General features: G+C 34.7%; 3 protein-coding genes across 6 annotated transcripts; 2 read left to right on the forward strand and 1 right to left on the reverse strand.

Moving 5' to 3' along the window:
• Positions 1-2,234: 2,234 nt before the first annotated feature.
• LOC113119833 (uncharacterized) lies at positions 2,235-11,927 on the forward strand. 4 transcript variants are annotated; one of them, XM_026289507.1, is made up of 12 exons: positions 2,266-2,322; positions 2,929-3,169; positions 3,908-4,138; positions 5,720-6,001; positions 8,774-8,872; positions 8,957-9,001; positions 10,013-10,084; positions 10,213-10,287; positions 10,367-10,405; positions 10,489-10,554; positions 10,673-10,711; positions 10,816-11,927. In XM_026289507.1, exons 2-12 carry the CDS (start codon positions 3,115-3,117, stop codon positions 10,848-10,850), a joined length of 1,038 nt encoding a protein of 345 aa, XP_026145292.1. In that variant the 5' UTR covers positions 2,266-2,322; positions 2,929-3,114; the 3' UTR covers positions 10,851-11,927. The 4 variants fall into 4 exon arrangements, with proteins under 4 accessions (XP_026145291.1, XP_026145292.1, XP_026145290.1 ...); XM_026289506.1 differs by having other exon boundaries at positions 2,235-2,289; positions 10,673-11,927; XM_026289505.1 differs by having other exon boundaries at positions 10,673-11,927.
• A 252-nt stretch (positions 11,928-12,179) lies between these two features.
• LOC113119836 (E3 ubiquitin-protein ligase RNF5-like) lies at positions 12,180-18,012 on the forward strand. Its single transcript, XM_026289511.1, has 6 exons — positions 12,180-12,453; positions 14,724-14,742; positions 15,231-15,343; positions 16,355-16,409; positions 16,501-16,612; positions 16,734-18,012. Exons 1-6 carry the CDS (start codon positions 12,254-12,256, stop codon positions 16,850-16,852), a joined length of 618 nt encoding a protein of 205 aa, XP_026145296.1. The 5' UTR covers positions 12,180-12,253; the 3' UTR covers positions 16,853-18,012.
• Positions 18,013-18,435: 423 nt separating this feature from the next.
• On the reverse strand, positions 18,436-24,512 carry LOC113119835 (choline transporter-like protein 4). The gene is made up of 10 exons (XM_026289509.1): positions 24,414-24,512; positions 23,974-24,076; positions 23,038-23,297; positions 22,628-22,722; positions 21,714-21,817; positions 21,545-21,618; positions 20,648-20,718; positions 20,467-20,561; positions 19,261-19,345; positions 18,436-19,180 (listed from the first exon to the last, which is right to left on the reverse strand). Exons 1-10 carry the CDS (start codon positions 24,491-24,493, stop codon positions 19,074-19,076), a joined length of 1,074 nt encoding a protein of 357 aa, XP_026145294.1. The 5' UTR covers positions 24,494-24,512; the 3' UTR covers positions 18,436-19,073.
• Positions 24,513-25,825: the final 1,313 nt, after the last annotated feature.

Here is a 25,825-nt window from a genome sequence, read left to right on the forward strand (position 1 = left end):
ATTGATTAGTTCATCTCATGAGTCTTCGGGTCGAGTCGTTCCTTAATCACGTGACAGACCCATACGCTAAAACCATAGACACTGACAGTAAAAGAATGCAGATAATTGAATAGTTCATCTTTCGGTTCTTCGGGTTTTTCGTTCTTTTGTACTGTGTGACAACATTGGCTAGAGTAATTAGTTCATTTACAACTTTCCTTACAAAATGGGTGCGTAGTACTTATTTATTATTAGTATTATTTACTCTTACAGTAACGTGATGCATTTCTGGTTTCAAATTGTTGTTTTTAATTTCTGTCATGGTGGTACTTTTCCATAACACCGAATGTGGAAATAAAGAGTTGGTTATGCTTAAAATGTTGATCTTTTTTTCTGTCTGTTTGTTTTTGTTTAGTTGTGCAGTTATTAAATCAGATTGTCTGTGTAAACCATACTTTTGTAACATATGACACTTTATAAACATTAAAAACACTGTACATACTTTTGAATAGTTGTTTATTGTTTATTACAGAAAAGCTTTTTAACAAAGAGGACAACTATTCCAAAATAAATTAAAATAATAAAAATGTAAATAATTAAAAATGAAATTAAAATGAAAAGATAATAAAGCCACAGGGTCTAATAACCTTAACAAATGAACTTTAAAAGTACAATATATAAAAAAAGAAAAACTAAATATTGCACAACAAGCTATTCCCAAAATAATTTTAAACCATTTGAATAAAAAATAAATGAAAATTAAGAGATACTAAAGCAATGGAGCCTTATAACAATAACAAATTACCTTTTAAAATCACAACAACAAAAATATTGCACAACAAGCTAGTCTTTTTCTAAATAAATAAAAATAAGCTTTAAAATAAATAACACACTGTGGCTATATTTTTAGGACTTGCTTTAAGGCATGTTTACATTATTAAAAAAACAACAAGCTCCCTGACCTTGGATGGGCTGAGTCTGTGAGTTCTTCTATCTGAGATAATCTGCCCAGTTTTAGAAAAAAAAAATTCAGATGGCACGGATGTGGCCACAATGCAAAGTCTTGTCTTTGTGACTTCAGAAAGGCTTGTGTATACTGGTGAACATCTCCTCCACCAGGCCAGAGGGTCTGATGTGCGGGGTAAGAGTGGCTCTGCAAAGGTTGGCCATCATAGCATCTGAGGTCTCAGAAGAGGTAGCAGAAGGCCTCAAACTTGCTACCCTTTCGTCAAAGTCTTCCCAAAACATGGCCCCTGCACTGGCAGTGAACCAGGATCTGAAACTCCTCACTCTGAGCTGGGTTAAAACTGTTAAAGCTGAAGTTATCATAACCTTAATGTCTTTAACATTTGTCTTTAACATTAATAATTCAAATTCAAAATGTTATTTGCTTTTAATGTATGTCATTATGTCCTTTTTTGAGCAATCTTCTTATACATATATTACACCAATATGTCAAGTCTGCCTAGGAAAAGCAATTATTATACCAGCAAACTCAAAATTGGAGTAAAAATGAACAAACTAGTCTATAAATACTTTTTATTGTAAGCTTGGATTATTATATTATTATATAGCCTAGTGTTTATTTACCGATAGACAGTCAAGAAGACAAATTAATCAAAATTTTATTTATAACAGGGTTTTATTTATTTATAAAATAATAACAAACCACAGATCCTCAACAAACAGTAACAAAAACACAGTGACAAATGTCAGAAATAGCGCATGGGGCTGTCACGTGATTAAGGAACGAGTCAAACTCGACCCGAAAGACTCATGAGATGAACTAATCAATTCTCTTTCCGGCTCGAGACCGCATTGGTTTCGCGTATGGGGCTGTCACGTGATTAAGGAACGAGTCAAACTCGACCCGAAAGACTCATGAGATGAACTAATCAATTCTCTTTCCGGCTCAAGACCGCGTTAGTTTTGCGTATGGGGCTGTCACGTGATTAAGGAACGAGTCAAACTCGACCCGATAGACTCATGAGATGAACTAATCAATTCTCTTTCCGGCTCAAGACCGCGTTAGTTTCGCGTATGGGGCTGTCACGTGATTAAGGAACGAGTCAAACTCGACCCGATAGACTCATGAGATGAACTAATCAATTCTCTTTCCGGCTCAAGACCGCGTTAGTTTTGCGTATGGGGCTGTCACGTGATTAAGGAACGAGTCAAACTCGACCCGATAGACTCATGAGATGAACTAATCAATTCTCTTTCCGGCTCAAGACCGCGTTAGTTTTGCGTATGGGGCTGTCACGTGATTAAGGAATGACTTAAACCCGAAGACTTCTTGTCAGATAAGAGGTGAGATGAGCTAATCACAGACTGAAGACCCAGGTAAAGAATGAGTATTTTTTTCTTTATCTCATAGCATTTTATTTTTGTATTGTTTGTCGTGTGATCATCTTTGCGTAAGTACTAGATGTGTTGGGGAGGTAGCACTTAATATTTTAATAACATTTTGCTAAAATGAACGAAATGAAAGAAATGACTCGAAAAAAGATTCGTTCATTTTGCTGAACGAGACTCAAAAGTCCGAGTCGGTAAAATGATCCGAACTTCCCATCACTAGTCTCCATTAATTTGTGCGTGTAATTTAATGTGTATACATTTTTAAAGCATTGAATCACTCTAGAAATCGCGATTCATTCGATTCTTAGCATTTTGAATCGATTACTGTCCAAGATCGGCGATTCACGATTCAAAAATCATGTTTCAAGATCGATGCATATGAATCGACAGGGATTGTAATCAATGCATCGAGAAAACGAGTGAATCGTTACACCCCTACTCCCCATGTTAAACACCCAACTTTACAACAGAAAAAAAAAAAAAGTTTACAGCCTACTTCAAAAATGTATTTTGGTCTTTATAGCTAAGTTTGCCCTCAATTATTGTGAGGGGATGAATTTTTTTTTAATGAGTTTATTTTTGATTATCCAGGAGTGACGCACGGTGATGGCGACGACTGGCTCCGCCCACTTTCTGAAATCCATGGGTGACGTCACGGACCCTACGTCCATGTTTTTGTACAATCCATGCATTTACCTCATCATTATTGGCTAAGTCTGTCTCACGAATGAAAGGGGACGTTGTGGTTTAGTAGTTTCATTCTGAAACTTTAAGATAATGGCTTCAGTCACAGTTCTCTTCCTGATTTTATCTGTTTTCCCCTCTCAGAGTGGTAAGAAAACTCTTTTATTCAGCTTGTCTTATGTTCTTACTGTACATTCATTGCATTACCTTGTGTCTGCATTAGATTGTAAAGATAGTATTCCTATTGGCAAAATGATCCTTTTTGAAAAAAAAAAATATGCTCAGAGGTTTAGTAATGTTTCATGCGTTTATCTTTGAGTTGCTCAGGTTTAGGTTTAAACTTTGGACATATCATTTACTTTGCGACATGGTGATTTTTCTTTTCTTTTCTTGTTGTAACATGTTTCTCTTCCTCATTTCAGAAATATGTTTTCTGTATTACACATATAGCGCCACACTACTGTCACTGATGTTCCTTGTGGAGTATTCCTTTGAATGGTAGTGTCATATACTGTATAGAATCCTGGATAACTTTGTTTGAAAGAAAAAAATTACTTTTAAAGCAGTTGTTTAGTCTTGTGATTTTTGAACCCTCTACAGTAAAGTAGAATTTACTGTGATAAATATCTCACTTTAATAATTACAGTGGATAACCATACACTTGTTTTTGTTGCTGCTGTAAAACAATCCAGTTTTCTTGGAATTTCATACCTGCTCACCAAACTTTGCAGGAAACAAACAGGAGCCATTCGCCTTATAATATATCAATGTAGGATCCAAACGACTCTGAAACTGTTATTTCAACAACTACAACAAAATTACATATACTTGCTCTACCTTAAACATATCACAGTGATTTTTGTCTTCTAATGTGTTTTTTCTCTAGATCTTCATGTTCTTCAGTGGACACACGGCTGTGCAGCTGAATGTCACTCTAATGGTTCAGTAATATTTCTTCAAGGCACTGATGAATATGCCTATGATGGACAGAACTCGAAATTTACCCTCTCTATGGACTGGATACCTTTAGTTCCAGTTTCCAGCCTGGAGAAGAAATGTTTAGAGACATTAACCAGCTTCATTGACCTTCAACGAGAGGAAAGGTTAATCAAGGAATGTGAGTTTGTAACACTTCCACTCAGACAAAAGAATCTGTAGGAAAGTTAACATCAGCTGAATTTATTTAATTTATTTTGCTGTCAGTTTACTAGTTTTAGTCACATTAGAGTGGTTCCAACCCACTGACCCTTCATTTTTTTCACTTACCTACCCTTCAGTGTCAGGTCAAGTCTCTTTGTAAAGCTTGTGACAGATTCACAAATAAGTATAAATCAGGTTTAACTAAATAAGTCTTGTTGAAAATAACTGAGCTACTGGATTCTAATGTTAGGAATTTTAAGAAGAGTCTTCAGTGGAGGGGGCTGTGCACAGACTCAAAAAGCACCAGACACATTTTACTCTTATTGGGAGTTCAGCTGCCAATAACAGGCCTGGGTCAATTTCAGTAGCATTTTTTTTTTAAATAATATAAATTAAATACATATAGTGCCCTCTATCAAAATGTGAAAAAATTAAAGCTGATATTTCTCTGAAATATATACAATACACAAGTATTGCTTTGTTTAATACTCCAGGGTCTGTAAGGTGTTGATTGCTGCTAAATTTATTTTTGGCCTGTGTGTCACCTTTTGCTTCTGTCCTATAATGTAATATCAGACTGGCTGAGAGTGAGATCAGGGGCATGTTCAAGTTCAAAACGGTGCGCAACGTTTTGCTATGGTTTCCGGATTGAACGTCATGTTTCCTTGAAACGGTGTGCACCGGTTTGCAACGGGGTTTGAGATGCGTTTTCTCTTGTTTGGTGGGGGTGTCAGAACTGCGGTCCAATCAGCAGCAACATGTATATAAAGCACGCGGTATTAAAGTGAACTCGCACAATGGCTTCAAGGAAAATAATGTACAAATGTGTTCGTTGCAGCTCGGTATACGCAATAACTGAGGATATTAGAAGACATGTTTGTCGTAAGTTTTATTGTAAAAATAAAGGATATCAACATAATGATGTAGTTGTTTATATTTTTAGCTTCATTGCAAGTGTATGACATTTGGTATAGAAATAAACAATGGTAATTAAGTGCTTTTTCTAAAAATTAGAAAGAAAATACAGGGTATTAAAACTGTATGAACTACAAATAAAGTCAGTATGTGAGGCTAAATAGATGGCTCCGAAGATTCTTCACAAAGAAACCAAAGAATGGCCTTTTTTTTCTTCAAAGAATGGCCTTCTCAGCTGCCATAGTTGCAACTCTTGCGTCATCAGAACAGTGTGTTCAACGCATCACCATTTCTGTTTAAAAAACGTTGTGCAACGTTTTGTCGGGGCTGAACGCAGCCCAGGTCTGTTGTAGTGCTCCTTGTTCATACACAAATCTAATATCATTCATATTTGCAAAATGAATGGTTGGAAATGTAAAAGCAAAAGATAAGAAAACTGGCTTAAAAGTTTTTGTGAAGCATCTAATGTGCTAGAGACTTAAATGTTCCACAGTACTCTACATGCCAGTTTCAACCTGTCTGAAATCAGCTGTGAAATAGACTTTATGCCAATGCAACATGAGGCAACAGGAAGTGTCCATTATATATCAATTACCAATAAATTAATTCAGTTCATCTGTGTGTCTGTCTGTGTGTCCTGCAGCTCGTCCTGAAGTTTACTTCTCTGTAAAAGCATCTGGATCATCAGAGCAGCAGGTTCTGGTGTGTTTGCCCTCGGTCTTCAACCGTAAACATGTGCAGATGGAGATCAGACATGATCAGACGCCGTTACCTGATGAACGGCTGAACTCAAGTGAAATCAGACCAAACACAGATGGATCCTTTCAGCTGAAGAAGAGCCCGCAGATCCTGCCGTCTGAAAGTTCATGCTATCAGTGTGTGGTGGATGAATGGATTCTGCCAGAAGTTGCCTATTTAGTTGACGGTACTATAGTCCCAGTTTTACTATTGTGTTCTTCATGTAAAATTAGCTTGTTTGAATGTTGTTGGAATCATCATCATCATCTGTTTTTATTTGGGCATCAGAATTCCACAAAATCAACATAGTAACAACTAACAATCCTCAACACAACAGGCGAAACCAAAAAGGATACATGCGCAGATGATCAAGTACATTAAAACAAATAAATAAAACCGTGGATCTGATGCTCAAAAGGAGTAGGCAGAAGCTTAAGCTTATTGACGCCTACCCCCTTTTTTTTTACATTTAAACCATAGGTATCTACTATAATCGATAAGACAGTTGCCACATATTAGTGTTGTCCTATTCCAGTGACAGTACAATCAACAATATTAACTCACAATCATTCTGCTAATTCCAAAAAGAAGAATCTTCAATAAGTACAAAAAAAACACACAAAAAAAAAAAAAAAAAAAAAAAACACCTCATTGCCGGTAACAACTAGCTAGTCACCAATCTTTTAATTTGATCTTTTGTTCCTTACTTGTTATGAGTTCAATACATTTACTGGCCACAATTGTTTATAATTATAAATAGTTTAATTATATTATCTTGATTAACTTATATTATCTTTTTAGTTTGTCAGTCAAAAAAATACAACATAAATAGATTGCTCTGCAGCTAATTCCATTTCTACACCTAAGGACATTCTTCTGTCCTGTACTTAGACAGTATAACTTGTTTATACTTTGATTTAAATTGATAAATGAATGGGCACTGCTTGAGTTGGGCTCTCAGGTTATTCCAGAGCCTGGCACCACACACAGACACACACATACTTTTCTTCGTCGTTCTGAAAGCCGGTACTTTAAAATGACCATAACCTCTCAAATTGTAACAGCTATCTCTTTTTATGAATAGTTTTTGAATATTTGCAGGAAGTAGGATCCAATTTGCTTTATACATTAATTGTGCAGTATAAAAAACGACTAAGTCCATGAATTTAAGCATATTACTTTGTAAAAACAGTATATTTGTATGTTCTTGGTATCCTACCTTATGAATAACTCTGATTGCTCGTTTTTGGAGAGTTACAAGGGAATGCAGGGAACTCTTATAATTATTACCCCAGACCTCAATTCCATACGTTAAGTATGACAAAATCAGACTGGAATACAATATATACAGCGCCTTGTAATTTAAAACGTACTTAGCTTTGTTTATGATTGCAATATTTTTTGATATCTTCCTTTGTATGTGTCCAATGTGTGATTTCCAGCTCAATTTGTTGTCTATTGTGATTCCCAAGAATTTAATTTCTGTTACTTTTTCTATTTCAATACCATTTATACGTATCAGTAGTTCCGGAGTTTCCTTATAATTGCCAAAAATAATCATTTTTGTTTTACTTAGATTGAGTGACAATTTGTTTAAATCCAGCCATGTTTTAAATTTGGCTAATTCCTGATTAACATCCTTTATAAGTCTATTATAGTTATCGTTGGAATAAAATAAGTTGGTATCATCAGCAAATAATACAATTTTTAATAAATCTGATACTTTAAATATATCATTAATATATAAGTTGAATAGCAAGGGAGCCAGTATAGACCCTTGAGGCAGCCCACAAACAATGCTCATACATTTTGATTCAGTGTCCCCCATTTTAACAAATTGTTGTCTCTCATCTAAATAGCTTTTAATCCAGTTCCCAGCTACTCCCCGAATACCGTATTTTTCTACTTTTTGTACAATGATAGAATGATTGATGGTATCAAATGCTTTCCTTAGGTCTATAAAGATTCCAACAGCATGTTTTTTGCTGTCTACAGCACTGGTGATTTCTTCCACAGCATCAATAATAGCCATAGTGGTTGATCTTTTGGGTCTAAATCCATATTGCCCCTCGTTAATTAACTCATGCTTCGCAATAAATGTATCCAGTCTGCTATAGAACATTTTCTCCAATATTTTTGAGAACTGTGGCAGCAGAGAGACAGGCCTATAATTTGTAAATATATGTTTACTTCCATTTTTAAATAGTGGTAACACTTTTGCTATTTTCATTTTGTCTGGGAAAGTTCCAGTTTGGAATGAGGCATTACATATATGTGTTAAGGGTTTCACAATATTATCAATTATTCTTTTTATTAATCTCATATTTATATCCAAATAGTCCATAGAGGATTTATTATTACATTTATTCACAATAGTTATGATTTCAGTCTCACTCACGTCAGAGAGGAAGATGGTTTGAGGGTTCCTTTCTATAGCTGAATCCACCATTATGTTATTACTGCTTGCTGGGATTTTTGCCGCTAATTCAGGACCAACATTTATAAAGAAATCATTAAACTTATTGACAATGTTTTTCATATAGTTTTCAGTGTCATTATCTATAAAATAGTCAGGGTATGCGTTGATTGAACGATTGTCTCTTAACAATTTGTTCAGTATATTCCAAATTCCTTTAATATTACTTTTATTCTCATTTAATTTATTTTCATAGTATAATTTCTTGCTATTTCGTACAATAGTTATCAGTTTATTCTTGTATACTTTATACCGTTCTTCAGATTCTTTTGTTTTTTGAATCATAAATTGTTTGTATAAATTATTTTTCTTTTTACATGCATTAAGTAGTCCTTGTGTTAACCATGGACACTTTAGTATTTGTTTCTAATGATTAACTATGGTCTCATGGTCTAAGATCACTTCATTATTAGTGTTAGATTTGAATTTGTTCAATTAATCCTAATCTAACTCTATGAATAATGTATTTTTGTTCTGTGACAGTCGGACGCCTGTTGGGCTTTGTAACTTTAATCAGTTTGATTGTTGCTTCCGTCATTGTTCTCACAACTTATCAACTGATCAAATATATTAAACATCCAAGTGAGTATTATTTAAGTATAATAAAGTCATAAATATGATTAAAAGAGGAGAATGACTGTCTTTGTTTTTTGTTTATAATTTCAGAGAAGCAGAAAACCCTGAAGACACCATCACACGTGAAACTGTTGAGTGAGTCTGACACTTTTAAAAGTTATTTAATAAAATACACATATTTCCATATGTCTCTTAAAGGTGCTGAATGTACGTTTTCGACTCTACTAAAGCATAAAAATAGCATCATATGTTTGCGATATTTAAGAAACATGCTAAGTTAACTTAATTGTTTATATGAAAAACAATGCTATAGTCAGTTATTCTCCTTTGAAAATATTCATTACGGGCCGGAATGCAAGTCTCTGTTTTGGTTTGTGAAGCCCGCTGACTGCCAGTTTATCCGATTGTATTTCGGCACCCCGTATTACATATCATTCATCGTCAACTGTTCTTGTTCATATTGTTTTTCTTCACTCCATAAATTTTGAAAATAGGTTAATTTTCTAACTCATCATTTTCTAATCCATTCAGCCGATCTGTTGGTTTTAGAACATAATGTAACTACAGAAGAGCCATGTTTTAAACAGGAAAAATATGAAAAGTCTTTGGTCCTTTTTGAGCGCGATGCTAACGGTCTAATCGGATTCAATGATCTATGCTAAACTGCAGCTAAAAGTGCTACAGTTAGACCTGGAGATCGGCTGAATGAGTTAGAAAACAGCTAAACTTAACTGTTTAACTCTAGGGGAGTTGGAAAATGAGCCTGTTTTTAGAAAATAGCGGAGTGTTCCTTTAAATTTGAATTAATTTCTTGTTCTTGAAAGTGAATTATTCACCACTCAAAGTCATTCCTCAGACATTAATGCTTTTATCAAAGACAAAATCTATATACGATGAATATTGCTTTGGATTAAATATAAACGAGCTGAGATGGGGAGGCTGAACATCTGTGTTATTTAGAATTTCGTGTGATTATGAAAACACCAGATCTGGAAAAAAGTGAGTGTGAATTGCTCAAGAAGCTAAAACTTCTTTACTGACACTGTACCACATCACTGTGTCCAGGATGAAATGCATTAACGTTCAATAACAATCTGTACAAAAAAAAAAAAAAAAAAACTTTATTTCTTCTGAACTCTCCATCAGGACAAGAAAAGTGTTCAAGTTTGGCTCCAGCTTTAAATGCTGCATCAGATGACAGTCTGAAGGTGGTTCTGAGTAGGTCCTGAACAGACACTATACACACACTAACAGTGTTTCTACACTTCTGCCTCACGCTGCTTCAAACACTTGTTCAGATGTTTTTCAGGCCCGATTCATTAATGGTTCTTCTCTGTGTCTTTCAGCTGAGGAGCTTCATGAAACTCAAAGTCTTTGTGAAGCTGAAGAGACTCCAGCAGCAGCTCCTACAGCAGCTCGAGGTCAGAAAATCTCAGTTCATTCATCTGAATTATCATCACTCACTCAGAGTCTGAAACCTGTGCTGCGATTACTTTTCAGGGGCTATAGGCTCTAAAAACATCTCTCTGCCTGATTTTGGTGAGTTAGATGGGTTTTAAAGTTTTTATTTTTAATCAAACAGCCACTGGATGTGAAAACAACATTTTGTTGTTGTTTTTTAGCCATGGAGAGAGAAGATTCAGATCAGAAAACTGTGACTAGGAATACACTCTTGTTACCACTGCAAAGTAAGATTTATACTTTCTCTTCAGATCACACGGAGCTCAGTGTTGTGAGAAACAAAGAGTTAATATTTGCAGTATTTGTATTGCTTTTAAAGATGCAGTTTCACATTCTGTGTTTCAGTGTACTGCAGATCCCAGACCATTTCAATGCCAGATCTTGGTAATAATTGGTCATTCAAACAAAATATAAAAAATTAAACATTTACGATGTAACTAGTCTACATTTTAAATGTAGGTTATGTTAAAACCTTTGGGTTTTTTTAGCTCTTGAAAGAAAGAACAACAGTGACTCCAGCTAGAAGATCAAGTGGTATCTCATGGGCTGTTTTGATGATTTTCCATCATGGATGTCAAAAGCTTTATATGTGCTTTATATTCACTTTCCACAACATCCACACAGTGTCCACTATATAAATAGGTCAGAAACTGGATGATCCATATAGGCATGTGTGGTCAGGAAGCATAAATGGAGACAGTGTCATTCTGTAGCATGAAATAAAACCCCTTCATTGTGTCAACCTTACCGTTTTTTATTCAAGATAAAATATTGCCATTGTACTGGTATCATTCATTTGAAATTAGATTTTTTGTTGCATATAAGACCATAATGAAACAAAGTATTTTGAGAATTATGTGTGTTACTTCAATGTTGTTATATACATTTAAATGTAATAATTTAGCTGACACTTTTATCCAAAGCAACTTTTATGCTCTTTGGATTCGTTTACAGACTCGGGGTTCCCATTGTCATGAAAAAAAATGTCTGGTTATTGTAAAATTGTGATGTCCTTATTCAAAGAATGATTCAGTGTGGATCTTACAGCAGTTATTAAAGTAAGAGTTGGTGTGTTTTTCAGTTTATTCAAGTGCTTTTATAAATGGAGCAGTGATTATAGATTGATTTCTGATTTCTTGTAAGCAGCAGAGGGCAGCATGATTCTGTGCATTCTGTGAACATTTACGAAACTCATGAAGCTTTGTGTTTACTTTTAGTCCATGTTTGTATCATAGACTGTATAAAACAGGTTTGTACTTGAGATCTGCATAGCCAGAGATGTATTAACTTATCACTTTATCTTCTGTCAGTTGCACCGATCAACTGCTGAAATGTACAATTTGAACCCAACTGGTGGCATTCATATAGAAATAACCCAATACAAGTTAAGAATAACCCAACAAGAGATGCAGTGTTCTTTGTTTAACCCAGATATTGGGTACAATAAACAATCCAACTGTTTTAGAGCATAGGAAAACATAATTCATTTGAGTTTCCTGCTATCAAAATTTCGCATACCTGGACAAAATGTACTGGCTGTAAATCTATCTGTTCTTTATTTAAAGTTGACAGTATATGGAAACTAAATAAAGTTTTGTTAATCCTAAATAAGTGAAAACGCTATCTCTATATTTATCTTATGTGGCGGTGTAACTCTTCATTTAGGCTATTTATTTTTGTTATACATTTGTATCTTTGTATACGTTTTATTTCTCTTTGTTTTGTTTTTATAACTTCTAAGGGCTAGGCTCTGGCTAAAACTATTTAGTCACGTGTTTCCAACAACACTCGCTCAAACCCCGCCCACTCAGCGCAAAAGGTGTTCTCTCGAAGTGGGAGGGGCTTGTGAATAGCGTGTCGTCACGTGCGCGCGAGAGTGATACGCAACGCAGGACAGTACGCGCAGTGGAGTGCGAGCGTGAGAGGATGGAGGCCGCAGAGCAGCAACGGAGCTCGAGTGACGGCGCGGCCGCCAGAGGAGCGGGAGTCCCGGGCAGCGGAGGCGGGGCAGGGTCGGGGGAAGGCGCGGAAGGCGAGAGGGACAGAGATCGAGCCACCTTCGAGTGCAACATCTGCCTGGACACCGCGAAAGACGCGGTCATCAGCCTCTGCGGACATCTGTTCTGGTACAACCTATCGATAATCGATCCCCTCCAGTATCATAACAGTATGAGTGAGTGCTGAGCATTAAAACACACACAGATGACAGTGACTAAATAACTGACAGTTTGATACAAGAAAGACTACCAAGGTTAGTTTCGCCTACTATTTGTTATTTACTCACGTACAACTGCAGCAATACAAGCACAACATTTCAGAGAAGAAAAACAAAACAATAATTGATTGACAGCTTGACATGTTGACAGGAAAGAATCTCTCTCATTTTCAATCCTTATTTTAGCGTGATAATATTGAATAAAAAAAACATAATTACTATAGTTACTGTTACATACCTTTATATATTGAGTACTGAACAAAGAGTACTGAACACAGTAACGTTACTCTTTGTAAGCACAAAGGACATTACTTCAGTTATTTGTTACCATAGTAAATATTCTCTGAATATTCTGAACTAGCTCCTGCGTTACTTTTCAATTATTTTACAGTAGTAACATAATGTGTGTTACATTTGGTAGTGTACATCATGTGTCTATGACTCATGTAATGTCATATAGTGATAACATGGAGATAAAAAAAATACCTGTTTCAAAGAAAGATGTCTTGATAGCTTGCCTTGTAATGTAAATCAGTGAGCTCTTTATAACAGTTTATATACAGTATACAATTTTTATATACAACATGTTTATATTCATTATATACAGTTTATAACAGGTCTTTTAAGTTACGTACATAAAATATCAGTTTACACTTTATATCTCCAATGATATTTCTTAGTAAGATATTTAAATGTCTAGTTTTATGATTAAACCATATAATACAATGATAATTAAGGGATGAACTTAAATATTCCTCAAAAGCCTGATGATCATATTTGATTAATTTGAACATGATTTTCCTAATATTTTACGTGCTAAAAAGTCTAAACTGTCAGTCAGATGAAGCAGACTGCATGCAACAGGTTTGTCAGCAAAGTTTTTATCCTCAGATAGAAATCAGAAAGATCTGTTAAGACGTGTCCCACACAGATAGAAGTCACTGCATGTGTGTCTGATGAGTGAATTTGATTAAAGCAGCTTGTTTTTTGTTAAACAGTTTCATCAGAGTGTGTTTTGTGTAGTATCTGTGCCGTTAGCGGGAGATTATGGGGTTAATGAGAGATTAGACTCTAGGGAAGGATTGAGGCCATAATGGAGGAGTAAGAATAGATGCACACATAACACTGAGCCTGTGTGTGTGTGTGTGTTCATGTCAGACGTGTGTTTGTTTTGTAGCTGTGCAGATGTTTTGGACTGTGTTTGTGATTGTGTGCATGACAAACGTCTGTTGGGTGTTTAGTATTTGGGGAACAAACCCATCAGGATCAGCAGCACAAATGCTTCCTGTTTTATTGTTTATAATATTAGTTTAGATTGAGTTATGTTTTAGACACTTAAAAAGGCTGACATGACTTGTACACCTAACATGAAAGTTTTGAACTTTAACTCTGAGATATGGAGTGAATCTCTATAAAACATGGTCTGTCTGTTTCACCTCAAAATCAACATCAATACAGTGAGAAATGGCATAAAGCATATAGGCCTAATGCTTTACAATACAATGATGATTGAGAGATGAACAAACAAACGTTCATCAGAGGCTGGATGATCATATTTTGTTACATTTGAACATGATTTTTCTGAAAAAGTGTGTGATGGGAAAAATGGTGAAGTAAACCTATCAGTTTTCTGAAATTATATAAAATGTTTATTTTATTTTTTTAAACTTGAAAATGTTTAAAAGTGAACCATCTTATGAAAGTATTTTCATGATGATTACAAACATTTATTCCATAAATTATTATGGAATATAGGTCAGTAGCAATAAGTACTGAAATGAGGGAATGTTTAATTAATTGTTAAGTAATTAATTGCCATGGAAAAATATCACAGTGAATGAAGTCATAATATAACTTAACTAAAAAAAAATAACTTTACGAATTTTCTAAATGTATCTTATTTTTTAGGTGAATATATTTTAGACATACTCCACAGGATTCCTGAGATTCACCATATTTCATGTTCAAAACTTTCTGTATTTAATTTTCATGCTGAAGTAATTCAGAGAAATATGCAGATTTATGATTTATGGACATGTGATGGGTGGATGTATTTTGCCAGATGCTCCTGAAAGAGTTTTCTAACCATGAATTATATAACAGAAACAGAAATGATTTATGTATTTACATTATTTCCCCCCCCCCTTTCTCTTTCTCCTGGTTGGTCTGCTCCTCGTGCAGCTGGCCATGTCTTCATCAGGTCAGTATCTGAGGGTCTAAATATGTCTAATGACATTATACATTATTATATAGCTGTTCATGCACAGTGTAATTACATGCTTACATGTAAAATCAGATATTAAATGATTGTAATGTACAGTAGAAAGATGGAGAACTCATACTTTTATAATCTGTCAAAGTAATAAGGAATATAAACATTATCAAGGATGCATTAAGTTGATCAAAAGTAACACAAAGGCATTTATAATGTTTCAAAAGTTATTTTTTTTCAATGTGTTTTTGTATGTTATATCTGAAGATCATGTGACACTAAAGACTAGAGTAATGATGTTAAATACAGCTTTGATCATAGGAATAAATTATATTTTAATATATATTCACATAGTAAACAGTTATTTTATATTGTAATAATATTCAGTTTTGACTGTATTTTTGATGAAGTAAATGCAGTCCAGTGGCCGTGAGAGAATGATCTGTTTATCTCTCTGTTTGTCTCTTCTGTTTCAGTGGCTGGAGACGCGTCCCAGCAGACAGCAGTGTCCCGTGTGTAAAGCAGGAATCAGTCGAGATAAAGTCATCCCTCTGTACGGCCGCGGCAGCACCACCCAGGAAGACCCCAGGTACACTTTACATTTACATTACATTTATTCATTTAGCAGATGCTTTTATCCAAAGCGACTTACAGATGAAGACAGTGGAAGCAATCAAAAACAACAAAAAGAGCAATGATATATCTATATATAAGTCTCAGTTAGGTTAACACAGTACACGTAGCATGGGATTTGAACTAATATAATAAATAAAAAGAAAACAGATAGAATAATAAAAAAAAAGAATAGAGCAAGCTAGTTAGAGGTCATTACACACACACACACACACACACATACATATATAATTGCATAATAAATGAAAAGAAAATAGAATACAAAAAGATTAGAAAGGTAGTTAGATTTTTTTAAAGAATAGAATTAGAATAGTGAGTTACACTTGATTTCATTTGCATTTTGATTTATTTTTACATGTCAATCCATATTTGATATTTGTTTCAAAATATTTTGGCTCCCCAGTAAAATAACAAGGCATGTAACAGGCTTTTTTTTTTTTTTTTTTAGGTGTAGTTTTTTTATTTTTTTGATATATATATATATATATTACTATTATTAATTGTTAATATATATATAAATATATAATATATAATATATATATAAAACAATGTTAATTAAACTAAATTAAAATTAAAAATGTAATTTTGCCAATGAACTGTTGAAGCATTAAAATTACTAAATGGAAATAAAAACTAAAACTGAGCAAAATATTAATTACACCTAAAAAGTCATATTAAAATTGAAAAGTGAAAATATTAAAATAAAAGCTATTTAAAATATTAATAAAAACTAATAATATATACTACAATAATACTCGTATGCACAATTTGGCCAAAATTTTGTGATTACATCTTTGTTTATGATAATTTAAGTATGGTTGTATATTATTATTATTATAATTTTCAAATGTTACACAATCAAACTTTTTTGATAGAATGCTGCGTGGAGACATGAAGACCTTCAGCTTGATGGTTTCACTCATTTTCAGTTGAAGAGAATTGTCTGATTTGTGTCTGTGTGTTACAGATTGAAAACCCCACCTCGACCCCAGGGTCAGCGGACAGAACCAGAGAGCAGAGGAGTGAGTGTCTGTGTCTGTCCTTCTGAACAACACTCCTTTATCTGTGATTATGAGTCATGTGATCATATGATGTCATCGTGTCTGTCCGCAGGTGTTTCAGGGTTTTGGTGACACAGGGTTTCACATGTCTTTTGGAATCGGGGCTTTTCCGTTTGGCTTTTTCACCACAGTCTTTAACACCAACGACCCTTTTCAAAGACGAGGTCAGTGCTGCTGTTTGTCTTCATCAATATTAATATTTGATTATTCGAATGCGTGAAGGCGTGAAGATCATGTCAGGTCTTCTGAATGTTCGTTTTTAAAGCCGTGACTTGATCTCATCAGATCCTCATTACGGAGGAGATCTTCAAGCCGACGGCATCCCCAACAACGGCAACAACTGGCAGGACTCGCTCTTCCTCTTCCTGGCCATCATCTTCTTCTTCTGGCTGCTGAGCGTGTGACGTGCTTTCAGGAGATCAGCTGTCTGCGTCTCACACACACACACATACACTCACACACACATCGGTGTTGAGAGAGACAGTATTAATGATTAAACACTACAGGAGCGGATGAACAGCATATTTCACATCAAAATCAATACAGACGCAATGAGAATTATTGTGCATTAAGGTTTGTCATTTCTTTTGGAGTGAAATATGAGCTGAAATATGAGATTTTTTTGAGATCCACACTTTATTATAATGTTTTCTGTGAGATTTGGTTTGAAGGAATGTCCTAAAGTCATAAGCTAATGGTGATCAGACGCCGAGGCCAGTCCTGGGTTAGACGTTCAGGTCAGGACGAGCTCCGGTCAGGTCTGTTCAGGAAGTGTTTCCACAACAGTTCTAGCTGCTGTGTGTGTGTTGTGTACAGCAGACACACACCGTACGTCACAACTGTTATTATTAATCACCTGATACACAAGACAGTGGGTGGAAAATTCACTGTGCATTCAGTCGAGATCAAATTGTTGTCATATCCTGAAAGAGTATAATCAAGAATGTTAGAACAATTTTTAAAAGTGAGTTTAATTTTCACACACCTTCAGAGTTCTCACAGGAGCGAGTGTTGTGAGCGTGAGCTGCGGTGTGTATGTGAGTGTGTATATATGTGTGTATATATATATGGATATTGTAGATGATGTTTTCAAGCGTCTCTCTGTCATTGGCTGTGACGTTTGATTGACAGCCGGGAGGTGACGGTTTCCCGTCGGTTTTAACCGTTTGTCATTGTAACAAACAATCTGTGAACAAGAACATTTCTGTGGATTTCCTCTCTCTGCAATGTGATTGGCTGGTTTGAACCTCCGGTGACCACGCCCACGTGTGTAGTGTCACAGCAGGGGTCATGTTGATTGACAGCTACTGGACATAAAGTGGGCGGGGTTTATGCCCAGAATCTGTTGATTGCGGATGATTTTGGGTGGCTTTAGTTGAAATGGCTCTTGTTTGTCTCTTTACTTTTGGCGTATCGCTGGTTAATTATGTTTTTAACAAGTCTTTATCGGCATAAAAATTCCTTTGGTAGATAAATTGCATATAATTACTGTGCATATGCGGCAGAAAATAAAGTGGGTGTGGCCTGTTTTCTGGCACTTGAGAAATAAATATTTAATACAATCGGTGAGATGTTTGCATTTGGTGTGTGTGTGTGTGTGTGAGAGAGAGAGATTGCGTGAGAGAGTGTGTGTGTGTGTGTGTATGAAAATAATACTAATACTCTTGATATGATGTATTGTACTTAAGCTGATGTCAGGATAAGGTCATGTGACACACACACTAGAAAAGCAGATAAGTTATATTATAACTGCAGCCTTGAGCGATTATGGTCCGGTTTTAACAGTCGGGTGACTTCATGACCACTGAAACTGGTTCTGCTGGTTTATAGTTGAAGGAAGTATTCAGGACCAAACCAAACTATAATGTGTATTTAAGGCAGTTTAATTTCTTACTCTTTCTGTTTCTAAACAAAACTAGAAAATAAATGAAGGCTTGCTTTAGTTATTTTTCATCAGTATCAGTTTGTATTGAAAACAAGCACTCACTAATATACAGCATTTTTTATTAAATGTATATGTCTTAAAATAAATATTCTCTGTTAATTTCCAGTTTACACAATCACATAACTGAGCAGAAAATCATATAAAAATGGAAAAAAAGAGCATGCACTACTGCAACTATAAAAACACTTCAAACTGGCTTTCCTTCAGGTTTATGGAGTGTCAGACATTACAGCTTTAAAAACGTTCAGCAGTCTAGAAAGAACAGATCTTCAGTTATTAATCTGCACCAAAAACAGTCATTTGTACAGTACTGTAATACATCCTCACTCTGCACATCTCACATATTAAAAGCATGAACCAAATATATTGCTAGAATGATAATAAAGCTAATAATAAATGCTTTGGCTTACAGACATCTTCATCCAAGTTTCTTGCATGTGCTTTGGACAAACAGTTTTTTTTAAATCAGTAAAACGGTTTCCAGCAGTCTGGATGTGATCTTAATCTTCAGGAGTTACACTTGTTTCTGTTGAGATCAGGCTCAGATATTTTCAGTAACAGGTCTAAGAAAAAAAGGAAATGTTTAAAAGCATTTGTACATGGATACACTGGGATCTTCACGCTTCGGATGAAAGTGACGGTGCTTGAGAGAATGAAGTCAGAAACCCTCGTCTTCATCTTCAGTCCGTCTTGGGCGCTTTGTTCTTCTTGTTGAGGATCTTCATCAGGTTCTTGGACATGAAGTATGGTTTCTGTGGACTGCCGTCATTACGCTCCAGATCCTCCACTGAACGACAAAACACACAGTGAAACGCACACACACACACACACACACAGTATGTTATGTTATATATGTGTGATACTCACAGAAACACAGGAAGAGTGTGTCCACACCCATGTTATACACACTGAAGAAGCCGTGAGCGATCATGTACGCACCGAACACCACCGTCTGTCACACACACACACACACTTTATAAAACTAAACATTTGCCACTGTCTGATTCCACTGTACATCTCATTCCAAAATGTTTGCAACTGTACAGCTAATTTCTGAATTAAAGTACATGAACACACTTAAACAACAAAATACAGAGAACAGAAGTGAAAGGAATTTAAGAGGAAAATGTATGATACTATATATATATAGAGAGAGAGAGAGATTTGAACTTGAAAACACCCATTTCACCTCAAAACCAAATAAAATAATTAAATTATTGAAAAATTATATTTTCCAAAAATATTTACTGTAATGTAAATAAAAAAAATTACTTTTACACAAAATGTTTGTATTTTATTAAGTCTATGTTTTTCATCGAGATTTAGATCTATCATATTTCATATCTATCATATATCATATTTAGATTTTAACCTAAAAATAAAAAATATATATTTTTCATATTTTACAATCGCATTTAAAAATGTACTGTAATGCAAAGATATAAATAAATAAAATGTATGCAAGATATAATGTTCCTTTATTAGGTCTAGTTTACCTCCAGATGTTTTAGTATTAAGGATGCTCAAAGAGAGAGTATGAGAGACATATTTAGATTTTGCACTTCATAAAAATAATAACCTCAAAAACCAACCAACCAAACAAACAAATAAAATAAGAAAATATTTTTTTCCATAAATTTTGCATGAAAATTTAATTTATATATTTGCATTACAGTAAATTATTTAAATGCTATTTTTATTTTTTATTACGTTTATAGTAAGATCACTGTGTAGTAGAAAAGCTTGATTTTTGTTGATATTATAAGAAATACAACAACAGAAGTAATAGTCATAGTTACAATTCTTTATATCTTTAAAAGGACAAGTATGCAAAATATAATTTCTTATTTCTTTTTGATTTTTGGGGTGAAATAGTTGACAGGTTTGGTGAAATTCAGTTGTTCAGTCTGTAACTGCAATGCTGAACACAAGATCACTGTATGTGACATATAGTAAAATACATGTAAGAAAAGACCAATCAGAATTGAGTATTTAAAGATGACGACATCATAATGTCAGTGAGGTTGTGATCAAATGTGAGTCAGTGATGTGATGTGTGAATGTGAGTCTCACTATGATGGGCATCCAGTAGTAGTTGAGAGCCGCCGTTTGAAACGTGGTTCCTGGAGTCTGAATCCTGCCGGAGAAGAAGAAGAAGGCCAGCACACCTGAAAACAGAGCAGACGTCATCAGCTTCAGCTCACACATGAAGCTCCAGAGATCCCACGAGAGTCTGAACATCAGCATCTCTCACCGACTCCACCGACCACCAGCAGCTTCCCGAAGAACAGCAGCAGATCGGTCACTTTATCCAGCACCACCACCCTGACCACAACAACAACACCGTCAGCTCTTCACAAACAACACATCTCCTCCTCATGAGGAATTTCACAGCTTTATAACACTGTTCCTGTAACCAGATGTGACTTGACGATACACACGATAAAAAAATAACTTTTTCATCTTTTGCCCAAAACTATGAAAGGTTGTTAACTTATATAAAGTCGCAATTACCTTTCATCTTTTATTCAGTGATGGGGAAAAAACTCATGCAACTTTGCATGAAACCAAAATCTTTGCTATTTTATAACTAATTACTAAATAAAAGTACATGAACTCATTTACATAATATAAGATAAGAAAAATTGAGGTACATTTTAAATGAACACCCATTTCACCTCCATATCAAATTAAAATAAATACACAAAAATAATTGTAAAAAATGTTTTGCTGTAAATTTAGCATGATTTTGATTGAACCTACCTCTTAATAGAAAAATAAATACATTTAGAAATAATACATAAAAATAGATTTCGCATAAAAAATTTACATTTATATTTCATTAACTATATTTTGTAAAGTTGTGAATCTGAGTTTGTAACTTGCAATTATAAAATTTACACTTGTGAGAAAAAGTCTGAAATTTGAAAAGGTTTATTCCATGGTAGAAAAACAAACAAACAACCAAAGCAAAGAACAGCAAAACTGTGACGTGAAAACTCAATTGCAACACTGAAAGCAGCAATCACAGGCTTGTAACTTGCAATAACCACATTCTGAGGAAGAAAGTAATATTTAGTTTTAGTGGCTTTAGAGCACTTTCTGATGCTTCAGTCATTAACAGCAGAATGATTGCAGACTGTGTTCTCACCGGACGATGTTCCTCATGAGCAGAGAGAAGGCATTCTTAGCAGACACACAGAAGTTCTTCCCGTATATAGCGATCTACAAACCAGAGAAACACTCACGTTTATTCATTTATTCACTCACTCTCTTCTCGGCTGATGATTGTATGTGTGTGTGAGAGAGGGTTTGTGTACCATGATGTAAGCGTTCCTGTTGATGAACTTGATGAATTTCTCCAGACACCAGAAACAGCATTTGAGGCAGCACATGATGAAGCGCGTGCACGGGTTCTGAGCCTCTGCACACACACACACACACACACACAGTTCATCACTCAACACCTGTTTTCAGTGAAACATCTGATCAGTGTACATGATATATCAACTCATGACTGATGGTAGATATTGCCTGTTTACAACAACAAAGTCAAAGTCAATCTAGATTCTAGACAAACATTTTGACATCTTACAGTGTTTGAAAACACTTTAAAGCAGGGTTATAATCATGAACTAAATCTAAAACTATTATTATTATTATTTTGCTAATTGAAATAAACCGGAAAAAAAAAAACGTAATAGATAAAAAAAAAAACTGTTCCCTTAGTAATCAACTGAAATACATTTATAAGGTGAAGCACTGAAATGTAAAATTTTTTTTTTTTTTACCTTTTTAAATTAATTAATTAAATCTGAAATATAAAATAAATCTAAACCTGATAATATATATATAAAAAACTAATACAAATGATGAAAACACAAAATTAAAAAAAAAATTGTAAATATTCAAAGTATTAATAAAAACTATAATATTATATAAATAGTACTAAATAAACACTGGTGTGGAGTCAGAATAAAATGAATCAAATATCTGTGTTTGCAGTGATGTTTGATGTCAGACATCATATTTTAATCTGTTTTCCAGTATGAATACCTAAACATTCATAAATAAGACACTTAAAAAAACAAAAGAAAATCAAATATAACATGGAATTTAGTAATTTTGCTTCTCAAGTAAATACTAAAAATGTTTTTTTACAGTGCTGACACACTAAATATAATAGGAAAAAAATACTTTCATTTTTTAAGATGACAGAAGGATCTCCTCTGACCTTTGAACTTGTGGTCCAGATACTCCAGAATGATCCGGACCATCTGCACCAGCGTGAGAATCAGAGCGCCGAACGCCAGAGAGCCCACGTGATACCTGACACAAATCAAGAAATCATAGATTCACATATTCAGAAACACAGCTGGACTCATGAGCGCCATCTAGAGTCTGAAACAACAGTGACATGAAGGGATTTCTCAAAACACACGCTCTTACAGTGCACTTCAGATAAATAATGTACTGTACATCTTTATTTCTGTATCATTATACAGGAGTAAATCAGATTGTGAAAGTCATTTGATCTGAAGAGCCTCCAGTCTTGTGGTTAGAACTTAACCACAGTTTATTTTCCACCAGTAACCCATATTTCTCCTCTGATCTGTGTGGCCTGCTGTGTTTGGTGTGTCTTACCGCAGCGCTCTCATGAAGGACTGGATCAGAGGGAATGTTGGGATATCTGCTGGTTTGGTGAAGGCCCAGTAATAAGATCCGAACGCTCCGGCGAGTGTGCAGTGTCCCAGAGCGATGACGAAGTTCACGCACCACAGGAACGCAAACACGTTATAGATCTGCAGGTTGAAGAGGTTCCTCTGTAACAAACCCTCTGAGTTATAGTTGATGAAGACGCAGCTCGCAGACGGACACGTGGGATACTGCGTACTGTTGAACGTCTGTGGAGAGAGACAGACGCACAGATCTCAGTTATTCATAACGTTACATGGAGACTCAGGGCTTCTGCTGAGCAAAAAACTGCGGACGAGATCTCAGTGTCTAAACCAGACCATGGATCACAAGTCATGCCATATCTCAAGAGAAGAAAACAACATGCTTTTAAAGCATATTTTCATTTTTTGTTCATTATTTATTATTTTTTGCATTGAAATGTAAAAAGAACAATTTAAGTGTGAATTTGATTAAAAATGTTTTGATTAAAAATGTCCACGCAATTTAATTAATTTTATTTTTTGAAAGATGTTTAAAAAAATGAAATCAATCAATACAAGACAGCATGGACTAATACACCATTAAGTATGATTTAGTATGATGAGTCATTTTATTTATTAAAATTGTATTTAATACAACTATTCCAAAGTTGTTGTTTTTTTCTTTTTTTTATTATTGCTTTTATTCAGCAAGGGTGCATTCAATGTATCCAAAGTGACAGTAAAAACATATAATGTTAGAAAAGATTTCCATGTCAAATAAATTGTGTTCTTTTGAGCTTTCTATTCATTATTTTGAATAAAATAAATGCAGCCTTGGTGAGCAGAGGAAATCCTTTTTAAAAAACATACATATACAACTAACTTATATACTGTATATACAGTGTGTGTGTGTGTGTGTGACCTCCGGGTCGCAGGTCTGGTTGGCTCGTATGACGCTGCAGTCTCCCTGTGATGTGTTCATGGCCACCACCTTGTAGACCGGAGCTCCAGATGTGGCCAGATATCTGAACACACACTCGGTTAAAGACTCACAACACATGAAACATGACAACACACTCAATACACTCATACACTATGACAAAAACACAACAGAATTACTACAAAAAATACACAAACATTACTACAAAAATAAAAACTCAGAACGATTCAGTATCTCAGGGGTAGAATAATAAGACTGCGGATCTGGAGAAAAACACAGTTTGGTGATGCATTCATCTGAAGCAGATCCATTTGTTTCGGCTTCAGTTTGGTTATGTTCAGTAGATCACCTTGGCTGTTTACATTTACTGATTTGTCAGATGCTTCAGTCTAGATCAGTTTACACTCGTGTGTGAAGGATACAGCGCTGTGATTCCCCAGTACGACACACACACCAACAGCAGCACAAACGTGATGATGGGATAGAACAGTGTTGACATCATGTGACCCAGCGCCCTGGAAACACACACACACACACACCACACACGTTTACTCACTACTCAAGTCAAACTCCTACAGACTGAAAACTGTATTTCTTTGAATCAGTTCAAACATAAATATGATGATATGTTTTAGATTCTGCTCTGTGTTCATGATTGATGATGAGAATATTTCACGTATTCAATGGATGAGCACTTATTGTCTGTGTATTTCTGAGCAAGTTTTGGGTTATAACTACTGTGAGATGTTTAAGAGAGAGAGACAGTAAAACCCCAAGTGTGTGTGTGTGTGTGTGTGTGTGTATTTACTTTGCTGGTCTCCTGAATAAGAGCGATGGCGATGAGAATCACGAGTCCTCAGGAAGATCAGCGCCAGCAGAAGGAACAGCCTCGACGATACACAGAATAATCACTGTAAACAGACAGAAAGATCGTCACTAGACTGAATGAGTGACGTTTTCTGAGAAATTCCAATTCAATTCAATTACTACATATTAGCTATCCATTATGTGCTTAAATTTGGGTGATCATTCCAATTAAACAGGATAATGCATAAAGCATATAATACATTTATTTCCCAAATGATTCAGATGCTATTTAAAAAGAGAATATAAGGGAAAGTATACTTAAGGAAATAACATGTAAAAATAATATAATTAATAGATGTATATCTGTAAAGTTGTGAAATTGTTAAAAACTTAATAGGGATTTTAAAACTAAGATTATTGTTTTCAGGGATTTTTTCTTTTTTTTTTGAGTTTTTTTAAATATATAATTTGTATTTGAAATTAGTGAAAATATTATTATGGTTTTCGTTCTCGGTTTTAAAAGTACAAAAAATAATTTAATTAACTGCTTTGTTTTTATATCTTTCTGTGGAAATGACACTTATTATGAAATTATTATTATGGCATTAACAAATAATAGGCCTTCAATAAATAAATAAATAAAAAGGATTTAATCTATCCCTTTTTCACTTAATTGATAACATTCTGTATAATTAATATATAATGGTGTATGAGGGAGCAAAAGTAAAGAAAAAAATTAATTATTATAACATTTATTTTACTTATATTACATTACAGTTTTATTTTATTAGTTAATATTATTGCGTTTAATCTATTTGTACAGTTTTTATTATGATTTATTTTCCTTTCGCATTGTAAACTGGTCAGAAGTTGAAAAACAGCAGGTTTTTGTTGTGCACTTAATGTATGCACGTTAACCTGAACTGACTTTATAAGGTTCTAGTGTTCCACTGAAACACAAAAGCGCAGTGACTCACAGAAGGCCAGCCAGGTGCGCACTGCAGATAGACCTGCACGTTATTGGTGA

Source organism: Carassius auratus, chromosome 19 (assembly GCF_003368295.1).
Source record: "Carassius auratus strain Wakin chromosome 19, ASM336829v1, whole genome shotgun sequence".
Classification (NCBI taxonomy): domain Eukaryota; kingdom Metazoa; phylum Chordata; class Actinopteri; order Cypriniformes; family Cyprinidae; genus Carassius; species Carassius auratus.

Bases quoted from the DNA above. Each gene is read 5' to 3' on its own strand.
- LOC113119833 (XM_026289506.1), top strand. From the start codon at position 3,115: ATGGCTTCAGTCACAGTTCTCTTCCTGATTTTATCTGTTTTCCCCTCT. The intron at 6,002-8,773 runs GTACTATAGTCC...GTTCTGTGACAG, and splicing joins AGTTGCCTATTTAGTTGACG to TCGGACGCCTGTTGGGCTTT. The intron at 9,002-10,012 runs GTGAGTCTGACA...ACTCTCCATCAG, and splicing joins ATCACACGTGAAACTGTTGA to GACAAGAAAAGTGTTCAAGT.
- LOC113119836 (XM_026289511.1), top strand. From the start codon at position 12,254: ATGGAGGCCGCAGAGCAGCAACGGAGCTCGAGTGACGGCGCGGCCGCC. The intron at 16,410-16,500 runs GTGAGTGTCTGT...GTCTGTCCGCAG, and splicing joins CAGAACCAGAGAGCAGAGGA to GTGTTTCAGGGTTTTGGTGA. The intron at 16,613-16,733 runs GTCAGTGCTGCT...TGATCTCATCAG, and splicing joins CGACCCTTTTCAAAGACGAG to ATCCTCATTACGGAGGAGAT.
- LOC113119835 (XM_026289509.1), bottom strand. From the start codon at position 24,493: ATGATGTCAACACTGTTCTATCCCATCATCACGTTTGTGCTGCTGTTG. The intron at 22,723-23,037 runs GTAAGACACACC...GATTTGTGTCAG, and splicing joins TCCTTCATGAGAGCGCTGCG to GTATCACGTGGGCTCTCTGG. The intron at 19,181-19,260 runs GTGAGTATCACA...TTTGTCGTTCAG, and splicing joins CACACTCTTCCTGTGTTTCT to TGGAGGATCTGGAGCGTAAT.